The 19877-nt window shown below is 46.9% G+C and overlaps 2 protein-coding genes across 2 annotated transcripts in view; both read left to right on the top strand.

The window, feature by feature from the left end:
• Nucleotides 1-1009: 1009 nt before the first annotated feature.
• Nucleotides 1010-9717, top strand: CNEP1R1 (CTD nuclear envelope phosphatase 1 regulatory subunit 1; the record flags this gene model as incomplete). Its single annotated transcript, XM_014528403.1, has 5 exons — nt 1010-1103; nt 4215-4288; nt 7375-7484; nt 7599-7653; nt 8373-9717. Coding segments are annotated over 5 exons (375 nt in total), but the record flags the coding sequence as incomplete, so codon positions are not given.
• Nucleotides 9718-13647: 3930 nt separating this feature from the next.
• HEATR3 (HEAT repeat containing 3) overlaps nt 13648-19877 on the top strand; it is a gene marked incomplete at its 5' end in the record, with an annotated part of 22516 nt that continues 16286 nt past the window's right edge. The window contains 4 exons of the mRNA XM_014528402.1: nt 13648-13776; nt 15234-15346; nt 17355-17464; nt 18746-18886. Coding sequence (XP_014383888.1) covers nt 13648-13776; nt 15234-15346; nt 17355-17464; nt 18746-18886 — 493 coding nt within the window. The remainder of the gene's footprint in view (nt 13777-15233; nt 15347-17354; nt 17465-18745; nt 18887-19877) is intronic.

The following is a 19877-nucleotide window of genomic DNA, read 5'->3' as shown; positions in this document are numbered from 1 at the left end:
ACCCGAGCTCCCGTGCGGGGCTGTTTCTAATTCATTGGTGGACGTTCGCACTTCCGTTTGCGAGTCCCCTCGCTTTATTCCGATAAGCCCGGGAGGTGTAGCCCTCGACCCTTGATTTCGAAAACCCCGTGGGTTGTACCCCTCGTTCCTTTACCTGCATTTTACTCCCAAAACCCCGTGGGTTGGAACCCTCACTCCATCTTTATTTTGGAAACCCCGTGGGTTTTACCCCTCATTCCTTTTACCTGCATTTGACTCTGAAAACCCCGTGGGTTTGGACCCCCAATTCCTGCCGTGGTTTCTGGTAACTGCCGGGGTCAGGGGTTGCCTCTCGGTTTCCTTTATAAAAAAGTTTAAGAAGCGCGATCGTGGGAGCGACACCTCCCCCCCCCCCAACCCTGCTCATTCGCGGGGGCACCTTGGACGCCCCCCGGCTCGAGAGGGCGTCCGGGCGTCGGTGGAGCCGAGGTCCCCTCTCCCCGCGTTCGGGGGGAGCGAGGGCGGGAGGGGAGGGGGGCTGCCTGCGCCCTCGGTGGTTTCCGATGCTCTTGTCCTCGACCCGGACACCGCCTGGGAGGTAGCGGGCGCCCCGTCAGTACTGAGCCCCGTTAACCGGTTCCAAGTCGCAGAGGCTTGGCCGTTGGTTAGACGGCGGGGCGAGCCCTCGGGATCGGGGGGGACGAGGTCCTTCCGTCTGATGGGAAGTCCGCGGCTCCAGCAGAATCAGAACTCCACCGGGTTTTGACGCTTCCATTTGCACCCCCCAAACTCCTAGCCTCTGGCCCCGCTGGAGGCTGCCGCTGCCCCACATACCATTTCCAGAAGCTTCTGAGCGTGAACCAGCCGGTGCCCTTAGGTGTGACATTGCAGCTAAGGAGACGGGATGTGTTGGTCAGGCGCTTAAAGCCGCGGTAGGAAAGGGAGCAGGCGGTGCAGCCATGCCCGTGAGTTGGGGTGCAGCGTCCATCCCTCATCTCCCGGGACCCGCACCAGCAGGAGGAGCTAACGGGGACGGCAATCTCTCTGCCTAGATCTCAAGGCTTTCGAGAGGCGACTCACGGAATACATTCATTGCTTGCAACCTGCCACTGGGCGCTGGAGAAGTAAGTGCCGGATGCTTTTGTTTTTTTAAAGGGGAAATGGACTGACAGTGGATACTTTTCTCCCTGCCTCGCAGTGATCTACTTTTATGTAAAGGTTGAGTAACAAAAACACTGGCTTTACTGAACCATAGGTGTTTCCTTTTGTTTCCACAGTTTCTAAATGTATTTAGCATCGGAAACAATGCACTGTAAAGAAATTTTTAAGAAAGGGAACTGGCCACCCCGAAGAATAATCTCTTTTTTTTTTAACATTTAAAAATATATATATTTTTTATTGATTTCAGAGAAGAGAGGAGAGGGAGAGAGGGATGGGAGAGAATCATTGATTGGCTGCCTCCTGCATGCCCCCTATTGGGGATTGAGCCTGAAACTGGGGCATATGCCCTGACCCGGCATCGAACCGTGACCTCTTGGTTCATAGGTCAACACTCAACAATTAAGCCACACCACCCAGGCTGAAGAATAATCCTTGTGGTTGAATTTTCATTTTCCCATTAAAATAGACATACTTTTATTTTTTTATTGAACAAATATTACAAATTTGATAGACAACACATATGATAAAATTCTCAGTAGCCTGTTTAGCAGTTTTACAATTTACCTGCAAATGATTGGAATAAAGTTTTGTTAAGGAAAAAATATTTATCATATATAGAGTGGGGCAAAATAGGTTTACAGTTGTGAGTGCAAAACAGTTTATTCTTGTATTATTATTTTGCTAGAGGCCTGGTGCACAAAATTCATGCACCAGGCCTGTAGTCCAGGACCCCTTGGGGGATGTTTGCCTGCCAGTTTTCTTCTGACTACTTTTTTTTAAATATATTTTATTGATTTTTTACAGAGAGGAAGGGAGAGGGATAGAGAGTTAGAAACGTCGATGAGAGAGAAACATCGATCAGCTGCCTCCCGCACACTCCCCACTGGGTATGTGCCCGCAACCAAGGTACATGCCCCTGACCGGAATCGAACCTGGGACCCTTGAGTCCGCAGGCTGACGCTCTATCCACTGAGCCAAACCGGTTAGGGCTCTTCTGACTACTTTTAAGATGTTCTCTGCCTTTGTTATTTTTTGTAGTTTCCCTTTAATGCACCCAGGTATTAATTTTCTTTTTCCTCGCAGTCCAGGACCCTCCAGGGGATGTCCAATTGCTGGCTTAGGACATCCCTGCCGGCAGTTGGCCATCCCTCTTGCAGTCCAGGACCCCTGGCTCCTTACTGCCCACCGGCCCGCTGCTCCTTAGATGCTCCCACCACCGCCGCTGCGCTCGCCAATCATGAGCCCGGCTACTGGCTGAGCGGCGCTCCCCCTGTGGGAGTGCACTGACCACCTGGGGGCAGCTCCTGCATTGAGCGTCTGCCCCCTAGTGGTCAATGTGCATCATAGCGACCAGTCGTTCTGGTTGTTCTGGTCGTTCCACCATAATGGTCGCTTAGGGTTTTATTATATAGATTATTTTCCATAAGAACAACTGTAAACCTACTTTTGCCCCACTCTGTACTTGCAAAGGTTATGAAATTCGTTGGTTTTGACAGCATGGTTATGCTGCTTAAGAGCCTAACCTAGAAAAAAATTTCACATTTTTACTGTCTATTCACAAATATCATGAATATTGCAAAATATGATTAGAAAGAATTGAGGTTACTGCCCAGTGGAAACATAAGCACATACAGGCAAATGTACAAATGATGACGTCGGCAAACAGAACGCTTTGCTGACTTACGTTGGGACCAGTCTTAATTTCTTGGAGGTTTATTGTTGAACCTGATTCCGGCCAAGAAAGAAGTGCAGCACCCATCAGGGACATGCTGGGCTTCGAGTGTCACTCGGTAGTGGGGCCAAAAGTAGTGAAGGTACAGGTCTCTCAGGTCAAGATTTCTGGTGTAATTTTTATTACATCTGTTTGCAAAGTTTTAATCCTATGCCCTGAGAATTCTCATTGGTCAGAATTCACAAGTAGTGATTATTTCTGGTCCTCTGGTTTACTTAGGATTACCTCCAAAACCTTGTTTCACTGCTACTTGAGAATCTTTTAAAATATATGTGACGCTGCCCTCGCTTATAAAATGCATCACAGTGACCATACTTTACCTCTCCTGGTTGTGGTCTCTGCTTACCTGTAAGTGACAGCATGGTTAATGTGTGTATATAAAAGTAGGTGTCTGAGCATCCCCTACTTGGCTTATTTACAATAAAACTGTACTGTAGTATATTTCTTCTTGGAAACAGAATTATAGGAAATTGAATTTAATCTGTTCTGAGCTGAGAACTAATTTTGAAATTTTGATTGTCATTAAATACTTAAAATGAGATTGTTTTTCTGTGATTTGCCTCTTCTTAAAATAAATTGCCAGGACTTCTAGACAACTAAGGATTTAATATATTTCTATTGCTCTCTGAAGCTTGAACTCTACATTTTAAAACTGTGTGTCCCAGCTGGAAGACAGTAACTGTATTGATCAGAATATTAACTAGGCCTTGGCGCCTTTTTATTATTTTTCAGTAATGCCACTTACCAAGTTTTACTTATGATTTATTTAGAACGTTTAAAAATAATTCTAGCAAAGTGGGGAGAGAGAAACCTTATTTAAGACTTACTATCAGTCATTTCTACCCCAGCCTTCCTTTGAGTCCCTTAAAGAAAATCCGATCCCGATTCCTGTGCTCCATACACAGTCACACTGACCTTTGTTTAATGAAACAGCAGTGGTCTGCAAGGCAAACCCTTTAGTGGGAATTCACGGTGCATTCATAAAGGGGGCTTTGTTTGGTTGGTTACATTGGAAAATGAGAGGGGTTTTGTTTTGCTTTTTATTTGAATTTGCAAAATCAGTACAAAACACTGGAAGTTATAACGTAGAATCTTAAAGTTTTACCAGCTTGTTTTATTGCTTTAGTTTCATTAACTTTCATATGTCTGACTAAAGTAACGAGGGGAACAGCGTTATCTGCAGTAACTCAGGCCACAGGTGTAGAATTCCTCGGGTTCATGCAAGCCCCCATGCCGTTTCCTCAAGTGCGCTGCCTTTGCTGTCATTGATCAGTAGCTGGTGGCAGCAGTGTCACCTGCTCAGAGCTCATTCCTTACTAATTTTGTGTTTATCTCTCATCAGTGCTTCTTATAGTGGTATCTGTCTGTACGGCTACTGGTGCCTGGAACTGGTTAATAGACCCCGAGACACAAAAGGTAGAAGTTTTGATTTAAAATCTTTAATACACTAAATGCGATACTGGCTATAACAGTGCTTTGTTCATTGAAAGTGTTAGATGCTGCTGCCTGTTACTACTAACAGTGATATTAATCATCATGTTAAAAACATGCCTTACATTCATGTGCTGCAGAAAACCTCGGGCTGGCTATTGGGAATTACGTATCTTTACAGGGGAAAAGGCCTAAGAAATGTAACTCCACTGTGACTACTCCTCACTCATTTCTGAACTTGCGTGCCGCTTTCCGTGTCTCATCTGTCCCTGTTTTTACGTCCCTGGGTTTATAACATAGTCTTCGTTCTGCTTCAGTTAGTGTCCTCGGGGCCAGCTCTCACGAATTACAAAACAACATTTTCTCCTATGAGCTCCCTTTGTTAATACCTTTCCTCACCCCATACAGCATTGAGGCGGCCTGGTAGGAAGCAAGTGATAAAATAGCACAATATAAATGTAATAAAAAGTCAAGACTAGAAATTAATTCGACTTGGAGGACAAAACCAGGAAGGATCCCAGGTCACTGACAGTGTAGCCATGTGCACCAGCACAGTTTCCAGAATTGAGTTACAGATTAGCCTCGGAGGCACCCAATCAATAAGGTCACATCCAGTTCCATGGTTTTCATTATCTGGGAAGATATACGTATAGGTTTCTTAGCTAGCAAAGCGTTTATTTCCTTAGCGTTTATCTCCAAAAAAATTTCCTGCCTGAAGTTTAATATAGGAAACACCGAGAGCACTCCCGTTGGGCACTGCCGGGAGTATCCCTCTACCAATGCAATAACAGGGTTCATAATGTTATTTCTCGAAGCATCCTTTGATGAAAGCTGGCAGCATGCCTCTCACATTCTGCCTCTTTCTACTAACCTGGCTCTTCATTTCCAGCTCGGGCTTTTTTATTAGAGAAGCAGTCGTCTCCAATTTATCAGTGAAGTCGCCCCCCCCCCACCCTTGCAGCTTTATTTATGTAATAATGTAAATTTATGTAAAAACGTTATTTATGTAAAAATTTATAATTTTCACAAATCTTAATCCCACTTCCCCATTATAAACTGGAATTAGGTCGCCCATTTCAGTAGCTGCATTTATGACCTTTTATACAGGAGAAGAGCCTGCTGGGAAGGCTTGTCAGCAGGCTGCGCGGCAGCTCAGGCAGCCGGGGTTCCTTACCATGTAGTCTCCTGCCTGGATCCACTGGGGGGGGTTGTAATAAGCAGGGGAGGCTGGTGATGGAACTTTATGTTAATAGAGGGCTTTTGTGGCAGAACGGAACTCTCCTGTGTGTTCATTTATAAAAACCCGATCTTAAGGCTGCACTTGGTACTCCTCTGTAGGGGAAGAGGGAAGGAAGCTGCAAGAAGATTGAAAAAGGTCTGTCCTGGGAAATGAAGCTGACTTCTAATTGGGAAAAATACAAGCTGATTTTCAGCTAGTTGAGATCTTAATAAAACACAGAATTAAATGTAATTTGAAATAGGCCCAAAACTCTGTAGTTAATATGATTTTCTAAATTAGGTGAGAATGTGAGGATTAGCCTAAGGGTTGGCTCTGTATATTTTAGTATTTAATAAGCTCCAACCTGACAAGCCTTTTCAATAGCAATTGTGTCTGTGGCCCGAGATGCAGACTCAAAGCCAGAGGCCAGCTGGAGGGACGCGGGAGAGGGACCTGGCAAACCGGGAAACACGGGCCCCCAGATCTAAGGACGCTGTTGCTTGGAGGCGGTCGGTTGTGGCCACGGAGGAGAGCAGGCTGGCACCGGCTGGTCTCATTAAAGTGAAAGCACAAAACTGTCTGTGCTGACATTGCGCAGGCACATAAAGCAGCTGGCCCGTGGGGATTCGCTGTCCTCAGGTTTTGAGAAGACAGGCCTCTGGAATAGTGATCTTCCTTCAGGAGCTCATCCTTCTGGGAGCTTCGTCCTCCTGGCGTTTCCAGCCTCTTGTTGCTTCGTTTGACAAGTTTATTTAACCGGGACCATGCTAGGCCGTCTGCCAGGTGCTTTCATAAGTTCAGTCTTTGTCCTGAAACGGGTGCGCACCTCGTGGTGTGCCGGGGGTGCAGAGGCCCTGAGCTGGATTCCCTCGCTCTCCCTGACTTCCTGGTCCACTTGATTTCTGTTGCCCGATCAAATATTGGGCTTCTCTCCTTCCGCCTGCTTCCCTGTCCCCCAGGAGTCTGGTTTCAGTGCCTGCTTGTTTTCCGAACGTGGCTCCTGGACGCCTGCCCCTCCACATGATGTTAGTGTTGTGTGTGGTCCTGTTTTCTGCTATCGACTGAGGATCCAGATCTGACTCCCCCTTTTTTCTCCTGAACTCTGCTTCCTTACGGGTAGCTGCCCGTTGTTTTTCCCTGCTGGAGGGTCCCGTGGCCATCGGAATCTTAGTGGCTTCAAAAGCAAACGCATCGCTGCTGCGGGGAGGAAGGGGAGGCTGGAGTTGAGTATAGAGGATGTGCAGGATTAGCCGGGTGGAGAGGCGAGAGGAAGAGGGCAGCGTATGTGCCCGTGCGGCAGGACGCGATTCCACGGGGCCAGGCTGCGCATGGCACAGTTTGCCCAAGTCCTGAGGAAGCTGTTTAACAGGGAACTTTTTAACTAGATCACGTGTGACTTGTGTTTTCATTGAGATCAAGTCCTCTTCACTCCACAAGACTCGTGTCGTGGCGCACGAGCTGCCTCAGACGTTGGGAAAGCCCTGCACAGCCCCGTGTCCCTCTCGGGACGTAAGCGTGTGTGCTTTTCACTGGCCGCGCCCTGGGAGGGCTCAGTAGATAGTTGTGGGAGGGTGGCTTTTCATTACAGGAATGAATTTGTAGTGGTTCGGGTATTTGGAATGAATGGAGGGAATATTACTATATTGTCTTGCTGCATTGAAGATATAAAACATACGTGTTTTCATTTTTATTGCATAGCAATACAGAGAACTGGCATTATCGGAAGTCTTCAAATGCCCGTGTCTTAGATGATTAAGATGTTACATGTGTGTATGCATGAGTGGAGAGGTAGGACGGAACCTGTGTTGTTGGAGATTTTTAACATTTTTCTATGGCAAACCCTTCTTTCCAGGTGTCCTTCCTCACGTCCTTGTGGAATCACCCGTTTTTCACCATCAGCTGCATCACTCTGATAGGCCTGTTCTTTGCTGGGATTCACAAGAGAGTCGTCGCTCCCTCCATGTATCCTTTACTCGCTGAGTTTGCTCGGAACAAAGCTGAGGCGCCTTCTCGGCGAGTGGGGCGTCGTTAACGCCTCTTATAAATGACGGGTTTTCCTTTAACCACGTTTTTCAGTATCGCCGCGCGGTGTCGAACTATATTGGCAGAATACAACATGTCTTGTGATGACGTAAGTATTTTCTTCATTTGAAAAGTACAGACGTGAAAGGACTCTGTTTTTGCTTAAGTTAAACAAGCATTAACAGTAATTGTCTCCATGGAATTAATAGTGGGAATATTCCTTATCGCATTGATTCTAAGACTTTTTAACTATTTCAGCCTCTGAAATTGAGATGTATTCAGTCAGCGGTGTCTTACCATTAAATTGGTAGAACTGACAGTTTAATTTTTCTTGATGCAAAATCATGATGCATCTCTTCTCACATTCCAGCCGTTGGTTAACATTGTAACTTGAGGGAATTAAAGTTTACTGTTGGGAAAATAAAAGTTCAGTTCAACTTTGAAAAAATTAATAAAAAGTAAAATTTACTACTGGAAAAAGAAATGCTTTTGTCAGATACATCGTTTTATTCGTATTTTATGCACTGTGGTAAAGCACATAAATTAGTCCAATTACACTAATTTTATCCAGTTGATTGGCTGATTTTTAAGTAACCAGGGAACAGGGAATACATCAAATAGAGATTGTACATGTGTGTTTTAAAGTAATAAAGACTTTGGAAGAAAGCGCCAGGCAGAGAAAACTTTGAAAGATAATTTCATTGCTTAATCTTGACTAAATATAGAGAGGTGTTCTAATACCCTTCAAGGGCCCTTTGAGGTTTATAGATAAACGGTGGTGTTTTTTAACAGAACTGTATTTAAAAACTTAATTTTTTACTGTTACAGACAGGAAAACTGATTCTGAAACCCAGGCCTCATGTTCAGTGACAGTCTGCAGTCACTGTGCCGGGACCTACAGCAGCCTTTCTTCGGAGAAGCGGCACAGAGCCATCGGGGTTCCCGTGCCGTTGGATGTGGACGGTCAGAGCGACAGCCGACAGGACGTGTGCAATATTTACCCAGAGAGCTTGACGGTGGGACTCCCAGGAGCAGCGCTGGTACCGCGGGCTGTTTGCGTATCAGTATTAGTGTCACTTTAGTACTTCAGATCCTGCAGCGGTTGCTGCAGGTGAAGTATGTGTGTATGTTACTAAGTTAAACTTAGAAACAGAACCTCATCCAGTTTTTATAATGTATTTTTGCAAACTACTGTAAATAGCAAATCAATGCCAATGTCAAAGAGGAGAGCGTCATGTGGACTTGGTTCTCCTGCACCAGTATTTCAGGAACGCCAGCTTGCCGGCTCCACGGCTCTTTAAAACCTACTGTGAGTGTAGCGGTGCCTGTCCTTCCACTCCTCTCAGTCAGAATGCGGGGAAACCACCGAGTTGGGCTTGGACTGATGAGGAAAACTCATCTTCATTATGTTGCAAGAAATCACAGATGTTTTGAGAAACAATTTTTGTTAAACCAGATAGTGAACTTCAGCCACTATTGGGGAGATATTTTCCTATTCCTTGTTTTCATTTAATGCTAAATTTACTTTATATTTTAGAAATAATTTTAAGAACACTCCAGAGGCTTCTGAAAATACCAGTTTAGTTATAAATTATGTATTGTCTGGGAATTTGATGGTTATTGTTTTAGATAATTGGGATTTTATGCTGTGGTCAGCGTGCCGTTGCACTAGGATTGCACAGTGTCCTTGATCATCCACTCCGTCACAGGAGAACTGGGGGCGGTGCCACCAACGAGAGTACAATTCTCACTGTTTAGAGAGTGTTATTGACATACTGTGTATGCATATTAGCCACATGTACTATATAACCTAGAATTAAAGTATTGGGATTGCTGTAAATATTTTAAAAACTGGACGTGCCTTTTACCTGTTTATTAGAAGATTTTGAGAAGGTTTAAATTATTTCAAGAGCAATCTTTTAAATTTCATTTGACATAAAGCTGTAAATTCAGTAATAGGACAAAAACTTTTTAACCAGGCTACCATTTCATGAAACGTGTTCATCCTGGCTTTCACGTGCATCAGGTTTTATTCTTTGAACTGTAGCAATAAAACCCTCTGCTCCTAAGAAGTCTTAAGAGGGTATTCTCTGTATTCTGCGTTGTTTTATTTTCTGTAAATTTTGTAGGTAAATATGTGCATAAAAATAAAGACTTTATATATAATCGGTGATTGGGCTTTTTCCTTGGTTTATTGTAACTCAATACAGGCTAGCTCCAAATGAGACACTTTACTTTAATCCTGTCAGTAGAGCAAATTTCCAGTAGCACTTGTACATACCCCATTTATTCAGCTATAACTTTGTCTTCCTCATTGTCTAATAACACTTGGCTCTTAATCAGGAAGTGCAGGTTTTCTCAAACTTGCATTTCCAGCTTCCTGCAAGAGGATAAGTTGGACGTAGATAATAGTGTAGTAAAGGCCTGGGGAACGAGTGGAAGGAGAAAGGTGGGGGTCAGGGGAGAAAAGGGGGTATCTGTAATACTTTCAACAGTAACGATTAAAAAGAGGAACTCGTTAGGTCCTTAGATCTTTCTGGAGTTATCAGCTTCTTTGAGTATTTTGATTAAAGCCGTGCGACTTCTCCCCTAGAAAGATAGGCTGTGTACATGCACACACTTTGCATGCATTTGGAGAGGATTTCCCAGGCTTCCTGGCACCAGCCTCCTTGGAGTCTCCAAGAAAGAAACTTTTGTAAGAGGTTTTTCACACTTCTAGCAGAAAAATTCGTTTTCCAAGCAAACCTTGACTCTGGTTGAAATAGGCCCAAGGGTTGTTGCCAAGTTAGTTTCTCCTCGCCACTGCCCTCACCCTCATACCTGCTTCCACACCACCAGGTAGGTATTAGTGGAGGCTAGTCCTCTGATTTTACAGGCGGGGCAGACAGCCTCAGGTTTTCAAAGTGACTTTAGATCCCAATGACTTCGTAAAGACAGAGGCAGCACCAGAACCCACGTCTCTGGACTCAGCTTGAAAGGATGTGTGAGTGTGTGCGTGTGTGTTGGACTTAATTCATGAGCTATTACAATGTAATTGTTAGGAACACGGGCTAAGCCAGGCGGGATTTGAATCTCAGATCTGCTCCTTGCAACTTTCCTCATTTCTCCTGGGTAGATAAAATGCAGGGTGGAGCAAAAGGAAGTTTGCAGTTGTGAGCACGCAAAACAGTTTATTCTTGTATTATTATTTATTATTGTATTATTTTCCATACAAATGACTGTAAACCTGCTTTTGCCCAACCCTGTATAGGGTTGGTCAGTCTCTCAGGTTTATAGAATATTAAACATGTTAATTCATGTAAAGCACTTGGCTACAAAGTCACTGCTTAGTAAATCTGTTAAATCCTAAAAGTGAAAAAAAAAGATCCCACTGTTACAACCTTACCCAATGTCAATATCTCAGTTGAAATCACCATGAGGGAATTCAGTCTGTATTTTGAACTAAGCAAACTTCTGAATAGTGGATTAAATGCAAGAGAAAGGACATTCGGCCTCTAATGTAGTGCTTATTATGTGCCAGGCTCTGTTCTTAGCACCTTTAACACTAACAATCCTATGACAACTGCATTAGGTATATTTTATTATGTCTCCATTTCACTGATGAAGAAACTGAGGCAGGAAGATGAAGGAACTTCTTAAAGGAGTCCATTCTGAAATACTAGCTGGGATTTGTCTATGTCAGGAGTTGTGCTAGGCACCAGGGACACTAAATCGTGGTTCGTCTTTTTTTGAGCACCTCCTGTACCTTAGGCTTGGTGTTAGGTGCTTCACATAATTTCATTTAAGCCTCACAATAACCTTGCTAGTTAGGTATCCTTAATCCCATTTGATTATTATAGAAATTAAATTTGGTAATTTGGCGAGGTTCAGTCGCAATAAACCGCACCAGCTGGTGGGAGGTGCATCCCATTCAAATCCAGCCTCCTTCCCAGGAAATCCCACGGGACCCCGCCCCTCAGCCAGGGGAGGATTTGAACTCAGACCCCAGAGGCTCCCTTTGCAGAGGGAGGATTTGAACTCAGACCCCAGAGGCTCCCTTTGCAGAGGGAGGATTTGAACTCAGACCCCAGAGGCTCCCTTTGCAGAGGGAGGATTTGAACTCAGACCCCAGAGGCTCCCTTTGCAGAGGGAGGATTTGAACTCAGACCCCAGAGGCTCCCTTTGCAGAGGGAGGATTTGAACTCAGACCCCAGAGGCTCCCTTTGCAGAGGGAGGATTTGAACTCAGACCCCAGAGGCTCCCTTTGCAGAGGGAGGATTTGAACTCAGACCCCAGAGGCTCCCTTTGCAGAGGGAGGATTTGAACTCAGACCCCAGAGGCTCCCTTTGCAGAGGGAGGATTTGAACTCAGACCCCAGAGGCTCCCTTTGCAGAGGGAGGATTTGAACTCAGACCCCAGAGGCTCCCTTTGCAGAGGGAGGATTTGAACTCAGACCCCAGAGGCTCCCTTTGCAGAGGGAGGATTTGAACTCAGACCCCAGAGGCTCCCTTTGCAGAGGGAGGATTTGAACTCAGACCCCAGAGGCTCCCTTTGCAGAGGGAGGATTTGAACTCAGACCCCAGAGGCTCCCTTTGCAGAGGGAGGATTTGAACTCAGACCCCAGAGGCTCCCTTTGCAGAGGGAGGATTTGAACTCAGACCCCAGAGGCTCCCTTTGCAGAGGGAGGATTTGAACTCAGACCCCAGAGGCTCCCTTTGCAGAGGGAGGATTTGAACTCAGACCCCAGAGGCTCCCTTTGCAGAGGGAGGATTTGAACTCAGACCCCAGAGGCTCCCTTTGCAGAGGGAGGATTTGAACTCAGACCCCAGAGGCTCCCTTTGCAGAGGGAGGATTTGAACTCAGACCCCAGAGGCTCCCTTTGCAGAGGGAGGATTTGAACTCAGACCCCAGAGGCTCCCTTTGCAGAGGGAGGATTTGAACTCAGACCCCAGAGGCTCCCTTTGCAGAGGGAGGATTTGAACTCAGACCCCAGAGGCTCCCTTTGCAGAGGGAGGATTTGAACTCAGACCCCAGAGGCTCCCTTTGCAGAGGGAGGATTTGAACTCAGACCCCAGAGGCTCCCTTTGCAGAGGGAGGATTTGAACTCAGACCCCAGAGGCTCCCTTTGCAGAGGGAGGATTTGAACTCAGACCCCAGAGGCTCCCTTTGCAGAGGGAGGATTTGAACTCAGACCCCAGAGGCTCCCCCTGCCCAGCGTCCTCCCTCAGGGCCTAGCGCACATTGTCCCCTCTCCAGGAACCCTCCAGAGCGTCCTGAGAGTCAGGAAAGGCTCCCAGTACAAATGTGCCAGGGCTTCTGGGTGCAGGGGGTTGTGATTCAGGCAGCACATGGGGCGAGACGGCCGAGATCCCCGCCGCCAGAGTGAGACGTGCTCTGGAGAAAACCAAGAGGAGGATGAATTGGGGGTGAGACGTTACTTTAAAGTGGATGCCCTCTGGGTGACAGCTGCCAGGAACGGGCCGGGGCGGGGGAGGAGCAGCAGAGAAGGGAGGCAGCAGAGGCCTTGGCACGGTTAAAGAATGGCAGGTTGGTGTGGCTGAGTCGGATGGGGGCGCGGTGTTATGGGAGAGGAGGGCTGGAGAGATGGACAAGGGCTTGGGGGTGCGGGACTAAAGGACCTATTCGTTCTGAGCAGGAGTGACATGATCCAAATTACCTTTTCAAAAAGGCACTCTGGCGGCTGTGCAGCCAATGGACTGTAGAGGGGGCAAGAGTAGATGTTGGTGTTTGTAGTCCTTACAACTCTGCCTCTGTCTATTGTGTTTCATTCGTTGGCTTCACAGGTCAGGGGTGCCTCAGGGATGTCCTCAGTAGGTTCCAAGACAGTGTCCCTTCATGGAGATTAGGCTGTGGTTTATTCACATTAAATAGGAAAAGCCTTTCCCCCTCCCATCCCCGTAGGCACACACCTACGCGCTTCTCAGACGGACTTGTTGCATGACCAAGTCCTTTGTTTACATCGGGTAGGACAGCGGTCAGAACAGGTGGGAATCCCGGGATTGGTTCTGCAACATCTTATCAAAATAATAAGCAATTTCGTCTGGGAAACCTTAATCCTGGTTAGAAATGGAAATACATTGGAGGGCTTCATGGTGCTTTGTGATGTGCTCTGAAAGTAACACGTGTCTTAAACTCCTCGTGTAGGAATCTCAGTGCTTGTGGAGGTTTTGAGGTTTGCGATGACATGGTGACGAAGGACATCATGACGCCCCTGGTCGCCCTGCTCCGGGAGGTATGCAGCTTCTACAGAATCCTGGGGGCAGTTGTCAGATGGAGCGTTTAGTATGCAAACTCAGGGTTTTTTGTTTTAGTACTTGGGTATTATGTTGTCTTCCCTCAAAATATCCTATGGGAATTTTATTTCTTTTCCTGGAAACACTGATCTCTCATCGTTGATAGCAGTCTCTAGTTTGTCCCCACTACCTTTATTTATATACTAGTTGGAAAAGACCTTCCCAAAACTATAGACAGATTTCTTTAGGCATTAAACTTCATACAACAAAGTAATTAGCATTCCTTCTTTATGCACCAGGTGCTCTTTTATATATTGTTAAACCCTCACAGCAGTTCACTTGGCATCTGTAAAATATCTGTTTTTTGTTTGTTTTTTTGCCTGAAAGATGACATTAAGTTCCCAGATTTAATACCGTGCCAACTTTTTTTGCGTGATTCGAGTTCCAGGATCAGGGCGCTCTCTCCCTGGCGTGCCTCTGATCCACGGTGCTGTCCTGAGGGGTGATTTTCACTCAGTGCTCTCTCAGGGTCATCCAGTTCTATGAGAGGCACCAGCCTGTTTTTTGTAAAGCAGTGGTTCCACCAGGAGTGACTTGCCCCACAGGAGCCATCTTTGATGGTCACAGCTTGGGGGTGGGGCTGCTCCTGGCAGGTGGTGACCGAGGATGCTGCTAACCCTCCTGCAGTGCACACGTCAGCCCCACAGTAGAGACTCGTCGGGTCTAAAACGCCGGCCGTGCCGAGGCAAGAGGCCCTGCTTTAGGGGACGCTGTGGATGCTGCTCGAGGCGCAGTACACAGGGGGGTCACCAGCACCCGCTCTGGAGCCAGGATGCCTGGGTCTGAATCCCACGCTACCCCCTCAGCAGCTCTCTGAACCTCAGTTTCCTGCGGTAGTGGAAGACTGGACAATGGTTCCTCTACTTCATGGGCTTGTGGTGAGGGTTAAGTGACTCAGTATATGTGAGGTGCGTAGACTGGTGCCTTGCATTTAGAAGGTACTGCGTAGATGTTAGATCTTACCATGTGTTGGTTTTCTTTGCCTTGTTTACTGTCTTTATCACATTAGATTAAATACTTTGTATTGATTTTACATTTTTATTTTTTTGTCTTGTTTGTTTTGTTAATCCTCACCTGAGGATATTTTTTCCATTAATTTCCACAGAGAGTGGAGGAGTGGAAGGGAGGCGGGGAGAGAGAGAAACATCGATGTGAGAAAGACACATCATCGGATGCTTCCCGCATGCACCCCGATGGGGGCAGGGATCCTGCAACCCAAGTTCGTGCCCTTGACTGGGAATCAAACCCGAGACTCCTTGGTCCTCTTGCCAAAGGGGAGCAGGCTTGTGAACCACTATAATTTCTGATGTTTAGATTTTGTGATTCTTCGCTGTCATTAGCCTTTTGGTTTCATTGTTCTTTTGAACCAGGTGCTACTTTTGATGTTTGGTTACAGTGTAGCGCTGGACTGGATTCCAACGAGGTGCCTCCGCGGGAAGAGAAGGAGCAGCACAGACATTCTGTTGAGAACATAGCCAACGAGGCCGTGAACGTGCTGTGGAACATCTGGTGAGGCTCGGCTCAGCCCCGGGGACGCTCTGCTCTCCGCTGTGCGCCTGTAACCCGGACGCTGACCCTGGTGGGTGGTCAGGTCAGGTGCTGAGTCCTCCTCCCCGCTTGGTCCCTCATCACTGCATCTTTTCCTGCTTCTCCGCGCTTCTCCCCAGTCCTTACTACTGACCAAAACACAGGGAGCCTTGGCCACTGGCACGTACCGCACACCCTTCCCCCACCGCCGTGTACCTGCAGTGGCAGCTGTCTTAAAGCCAGCCGGCCCCGCGCAGTCGCTGCTTTGGTCTGGCATCTGGACCGAGACAGGGACCACACGGCTCGGTGGTGCTTGACTCCCCCACCCTGCGTTGCCATGCGACAGGGAAGCAGGTGCCTGGAGGAGCTCCCCCGGCCCCGCTCCATTCCAGGACTGCCGCAGCCGTGGCCTGGGTGCACTTGCTCTTAGGAGCGCAAATGGCTAGAAACACAACCTGGATCTCCTTTTTTCTCCCCCATTTTATGTTCTCCATTTTTAGCAAGATGCTGCCAGAGCTCCTTCTGTTTAGTCAGTAGCAATTATAACTTCTGGCCAAAAGCACGGGTATTTCTTAGAAGACAAGACTCAGATCTGAAAGCTGCCGACACAGCAGCCCCAACTTGCCTTTGGTTCATGGGAAACTAGTGCACGCGCTCCCCCAGCAGCACGGGAGAGCCGATGTGAGGAGACGGCATTGGAGCCAGCGGCGGGGCACCACGTGACTTTATTTATTTATTAAATGTTTTTATTGATTTCAGAGATGAAGGGGGAGGGAGCGAGAAACACCAATGATGAGAGAGGATCACTGATCAGCTGCCTCCTGCCCGCCCCCCACTGGGGCTCGAGCCTGCACCCCAGGCCTGTGCCCCGACTGACTGGGAATCGAGCCCTGACCTCCTGATTCATGGGGTCAACCATTGAGCCACCGCACCGGGCCACGTAACTTCAACCTATAGAAACTGTTGAACTTGGAGATTCTCTAGAAAGTTCTCCGGGAAGAGCCTGAAAGTGTAATCTCCTCAGTGAGCTCTCTCCTGATGCCTGTGAGCCTCTCTCTGTCATGCCACTGCCGTGTTTGCTTGTAGTTTATATTGTAAATATACTTACATACATGTGCACTTTTACTGTCTCAGTGCATGTGTGTTCACCTTCCTGGCTGTACTGACTTAGCTGGGCTTCTTGAGGGCAGGCTCGTGGCGTGTGCAGTAACTAGATAGAGATAGGAAGACAGGAACAGTTTATGTTTCAGCTCGTAGGGCCGGATTTAGTGCTGCAATCAGCTTAGCTCTTAGTGTGTGATATGGGTATGTGGTATGTATGGGGCAATATTTTCTCTGGAAACCTGGCTGTCATTATTACAGTTAGCTCTGTTTACCGTGTATTTAGTACATATGATAATAGCAGTGATAACATTAATTCTGATTTTTTTATTAACAGATAGTACGGTTTTTAAAAATAAAGCAGGATCTCCGTTGCAGACTGTAAATTCTGCTTGTTGAAATTATCATAGTCTAGAAAGAATGGCTAAAATTTAATTCTACTTTCTTAAAATTGCGTGCCTTTGGGGATAAGCACAGAGGCCTTTAACTTATTGTCACTGTGGCGCGGTGGGAAGCGCAGTGGCCGACCCTAGGAGCCACCACTCACAGAAGGTGTGGTCCTTGGGCAGGTCACGCACCTCTGGGGCCTGGGTCTCCTCTGGAAGGAAGTGGTTTCTCAGGCTCGTCCAGCTCTGACCGCCTGTGAGCAGACGGGGGTCAGGCAGAGAGACGGGCAGAAGAGCCCACCGGGTAGAGAAGTAGACGCAGACACCGGCTGCGTTCCTGTCCAGAGAGGACCGAGGGCAGTGGTTTCTTCATAAAATGGCGGGTGTTTGACTCCAGCTCTGGTTCTGTTATAAAACCTGGCTGACTTTTTCATGAATTTCTGTGGTTGATTTCTTAATGTGAAAATGTAAATAGTAACACTTTTTTCCCGCCTTCAATTTAGTGAATGCAGTAACAGAGCAGTGTCTATATTCAACAAAGAAGGGTGCTTGGAGATTGTATTAAAGTACTTAAGTAGGTTTCCCAGCAATGTCGACCTGGCTATTTCAGCAGGTAAGTGAAGAAACGGTGATGATCTCCTTACGTGTGGCCTTGTTTGAAAAAGGTTTATTCAGATGTAGCATGTTTTCTCGTGTGCAAATGCATAGCTGAGCTCTGTTCTGAATCTTTTAAAATCTGTGGTCAGTACTTCCACAGTTTTCCTGCTCTTCACTCGGAAAGGGAGGGAAGCAGTTAATTGAGCCTGTGAGGCTTCTGCTGTTACATTCATAGAAGCCTCTCACTTCCTGAGCTCCTGTCTCCCATTCACGGAGAAACAGTGACCCACAGCTGCCAGGCCTTGCAGCCAAAGGTCATTGGATTCTGGACCTATTTAAATGCCTTGCACCACTGTCTCCTACTTCTTTTTTAAACATGTTTTTATTGATTTTTAGAGAGAGAGGAGGAGAGAGGGATAGGATAGAAAGATAGAAACATCAATGAGAGAGAAGCATCATCGATCAGCTGCCTCCGGCACACCCCTACTGGGGATTGAGCCCACAACCCAGGCATGCACCCTGACCGAGATCGAACCGGTGGCCTCTTGGTTCATGGGTCGGTGCTCAATCACTGAGCCACACCAGCCGGGCTGCTGTCTCCTACCTTTAGCATAAAACTGGTAAATCTGGGCTTTTTTTTGAGAGAGGAAAGCAAATGATTGAAATTTCTCGCAGGCCTGCTTCCCTTCCGTGGGATGGCAAAGCTGCCCGCCTCCCTCCTCCTGTCCACGGGGTTAGAGAGCCATGGGTGAGGTAGGAGCTGAAACCGGAGAACTTGGAGTAGAGCGGAGAAATAATTGATGAAAAGCATCCCTTTTCTGCCCATAATCCCAGCAGGCATCCTTTATTTAACTGTGCATTCTCCTGGCAAGGACGAAGCACATTCCCCTTAATGCTGTTTCTCTTGGCTCTAATGGATACTTTTAAGAGCACAGAAAAGAAAAAGAAAAAAGTGGGGGGGGGGGAGCAAATACTACTGGGAAAATTTAAAAATCTTTTTCTTAAAATGGACTCTTTGGCAGGGGGCAGACTGAGTAAATGTGGAGTTTCATAAACAGTGGAGGATTGGCAGGTGACTTTTAATCTCAGAGGGTGGGTTTTATTACAATAAGAGTTTCAGGAAAGTTAGTTCATTGCTTTTAAAAGAAAAACCTCACTTCTATTTTTGTGTCTTTAGTCTTGTCATAGATTTATTTGTCTTGTTTGAATTCAGGCGAGGAGTTAAATGGAGCTATTTTGGTGTGAGTTACCCTCGCAGAATTCATTGTTTCTGAGCATTTCATTCTTGTCTTCCTAGCCTATTGCTTGCAGACGGTAACTGAAGAGAACCCAGAGCTACTGAAATCGCTCAGTGCCTCAGCGCTGCACGTGCTGGAATCCGCCATGCGGGCCCCTGTCAGTTCCATGGCGTATACCCTGTTGAAGACACTGGTGGCAGGTAAAGCTTAGCCGGCTGTGACAGGTGCTTTTCAGTAACCTGTAGAGATGGGAGGCTGAAACTCCTTGATTTCACCAATCCGGGCCTTCTGTGCTTATTATGTCTGTTCTGAAATTTTTAATATTGAAGTGGAGACCCTGAATTCAAGCGGTGTGCGTAGTTGGGAAGCCTCCTAGAGTCGACTTGTTTTCCATGTAACAGAATACTGTTGTCTGATGGAGAAATGCTGCTCTCAGGGTCCCTTACTAACTAGGAAGATCAGAAATGGGCTGTGGGCATCTAAGATGTGACTACTCACTATATATATATTTTATTGATTTCAGTGAGGAAGGGAGTGGGAGAGAGAGAAACATCAGTGATGAGAGAGACTCATTGATTGGCTGCCTCCTGCACGGCCCCCATTTGGGATCCAGCCTGCAACCCGGGCATGTGCCCCTGACCAGGTATCAAACCATGACCTCCTGGTTCATAGGTCCATGCTCAACCACTGAGCAACACTGGCCAGGCTGTATGTACCACATTTGGTTTATCCATTCATCTGTGGATGGACACCTGGGTGGCTTCCAACCTCTGGCTGTTGAATAATGCTGCAGTGAGTACGGGGATGCAAATACCTGCTTGAGTCCCTGCTTTCAGTTCTTTTGGGTATGTACCCAGGAAGTGTTTTTAACAGTCACTCTTTAAACCATTGGCCTAACTACTTAATGGTGGCTCCCGTTCTATTTTGATAAGAACGTGCTGCGTGATTGGTCCGTTGGCGAGACCTTGGAATTTTTAATACATTCCATTCCACTCTTGGAATATAAGAAGCTGCCTCGGAGAGCAGCTCAGGTTAAGATGAAAGAAAGAGAAGCAACTGAATTTATCATTTTCAAAGAAACTCGATCGGTGCTCCTGGTCTGTGTGAGGCGGTGTATCAGAGGAGGGCCTGTGAGCCAAGGAGGGGAGAGGTGGCGAGGGGCCGTAGTAACAGGAGCTGCCTCTGTGCACA

This window comes from Myotis brandtii, unplaced genomic scaffold, assembly GCF_000412655.1.
Source record: "Myotis brandtii unplaced genomic scaffold, ASM41265v1 scaffold633, whole genome shotgun sequence".
Lineage (NCBI taxonomy): Eukaryota > Metazoa > Chordata > Mammalia > Chiroptera > Vespertilionidae > Myotis > Myotis brandtii.
Note: the sequence above shows the minus strand (reverse complement) of the source record. Positions and strands in the feature narration are given on the sequence as shown.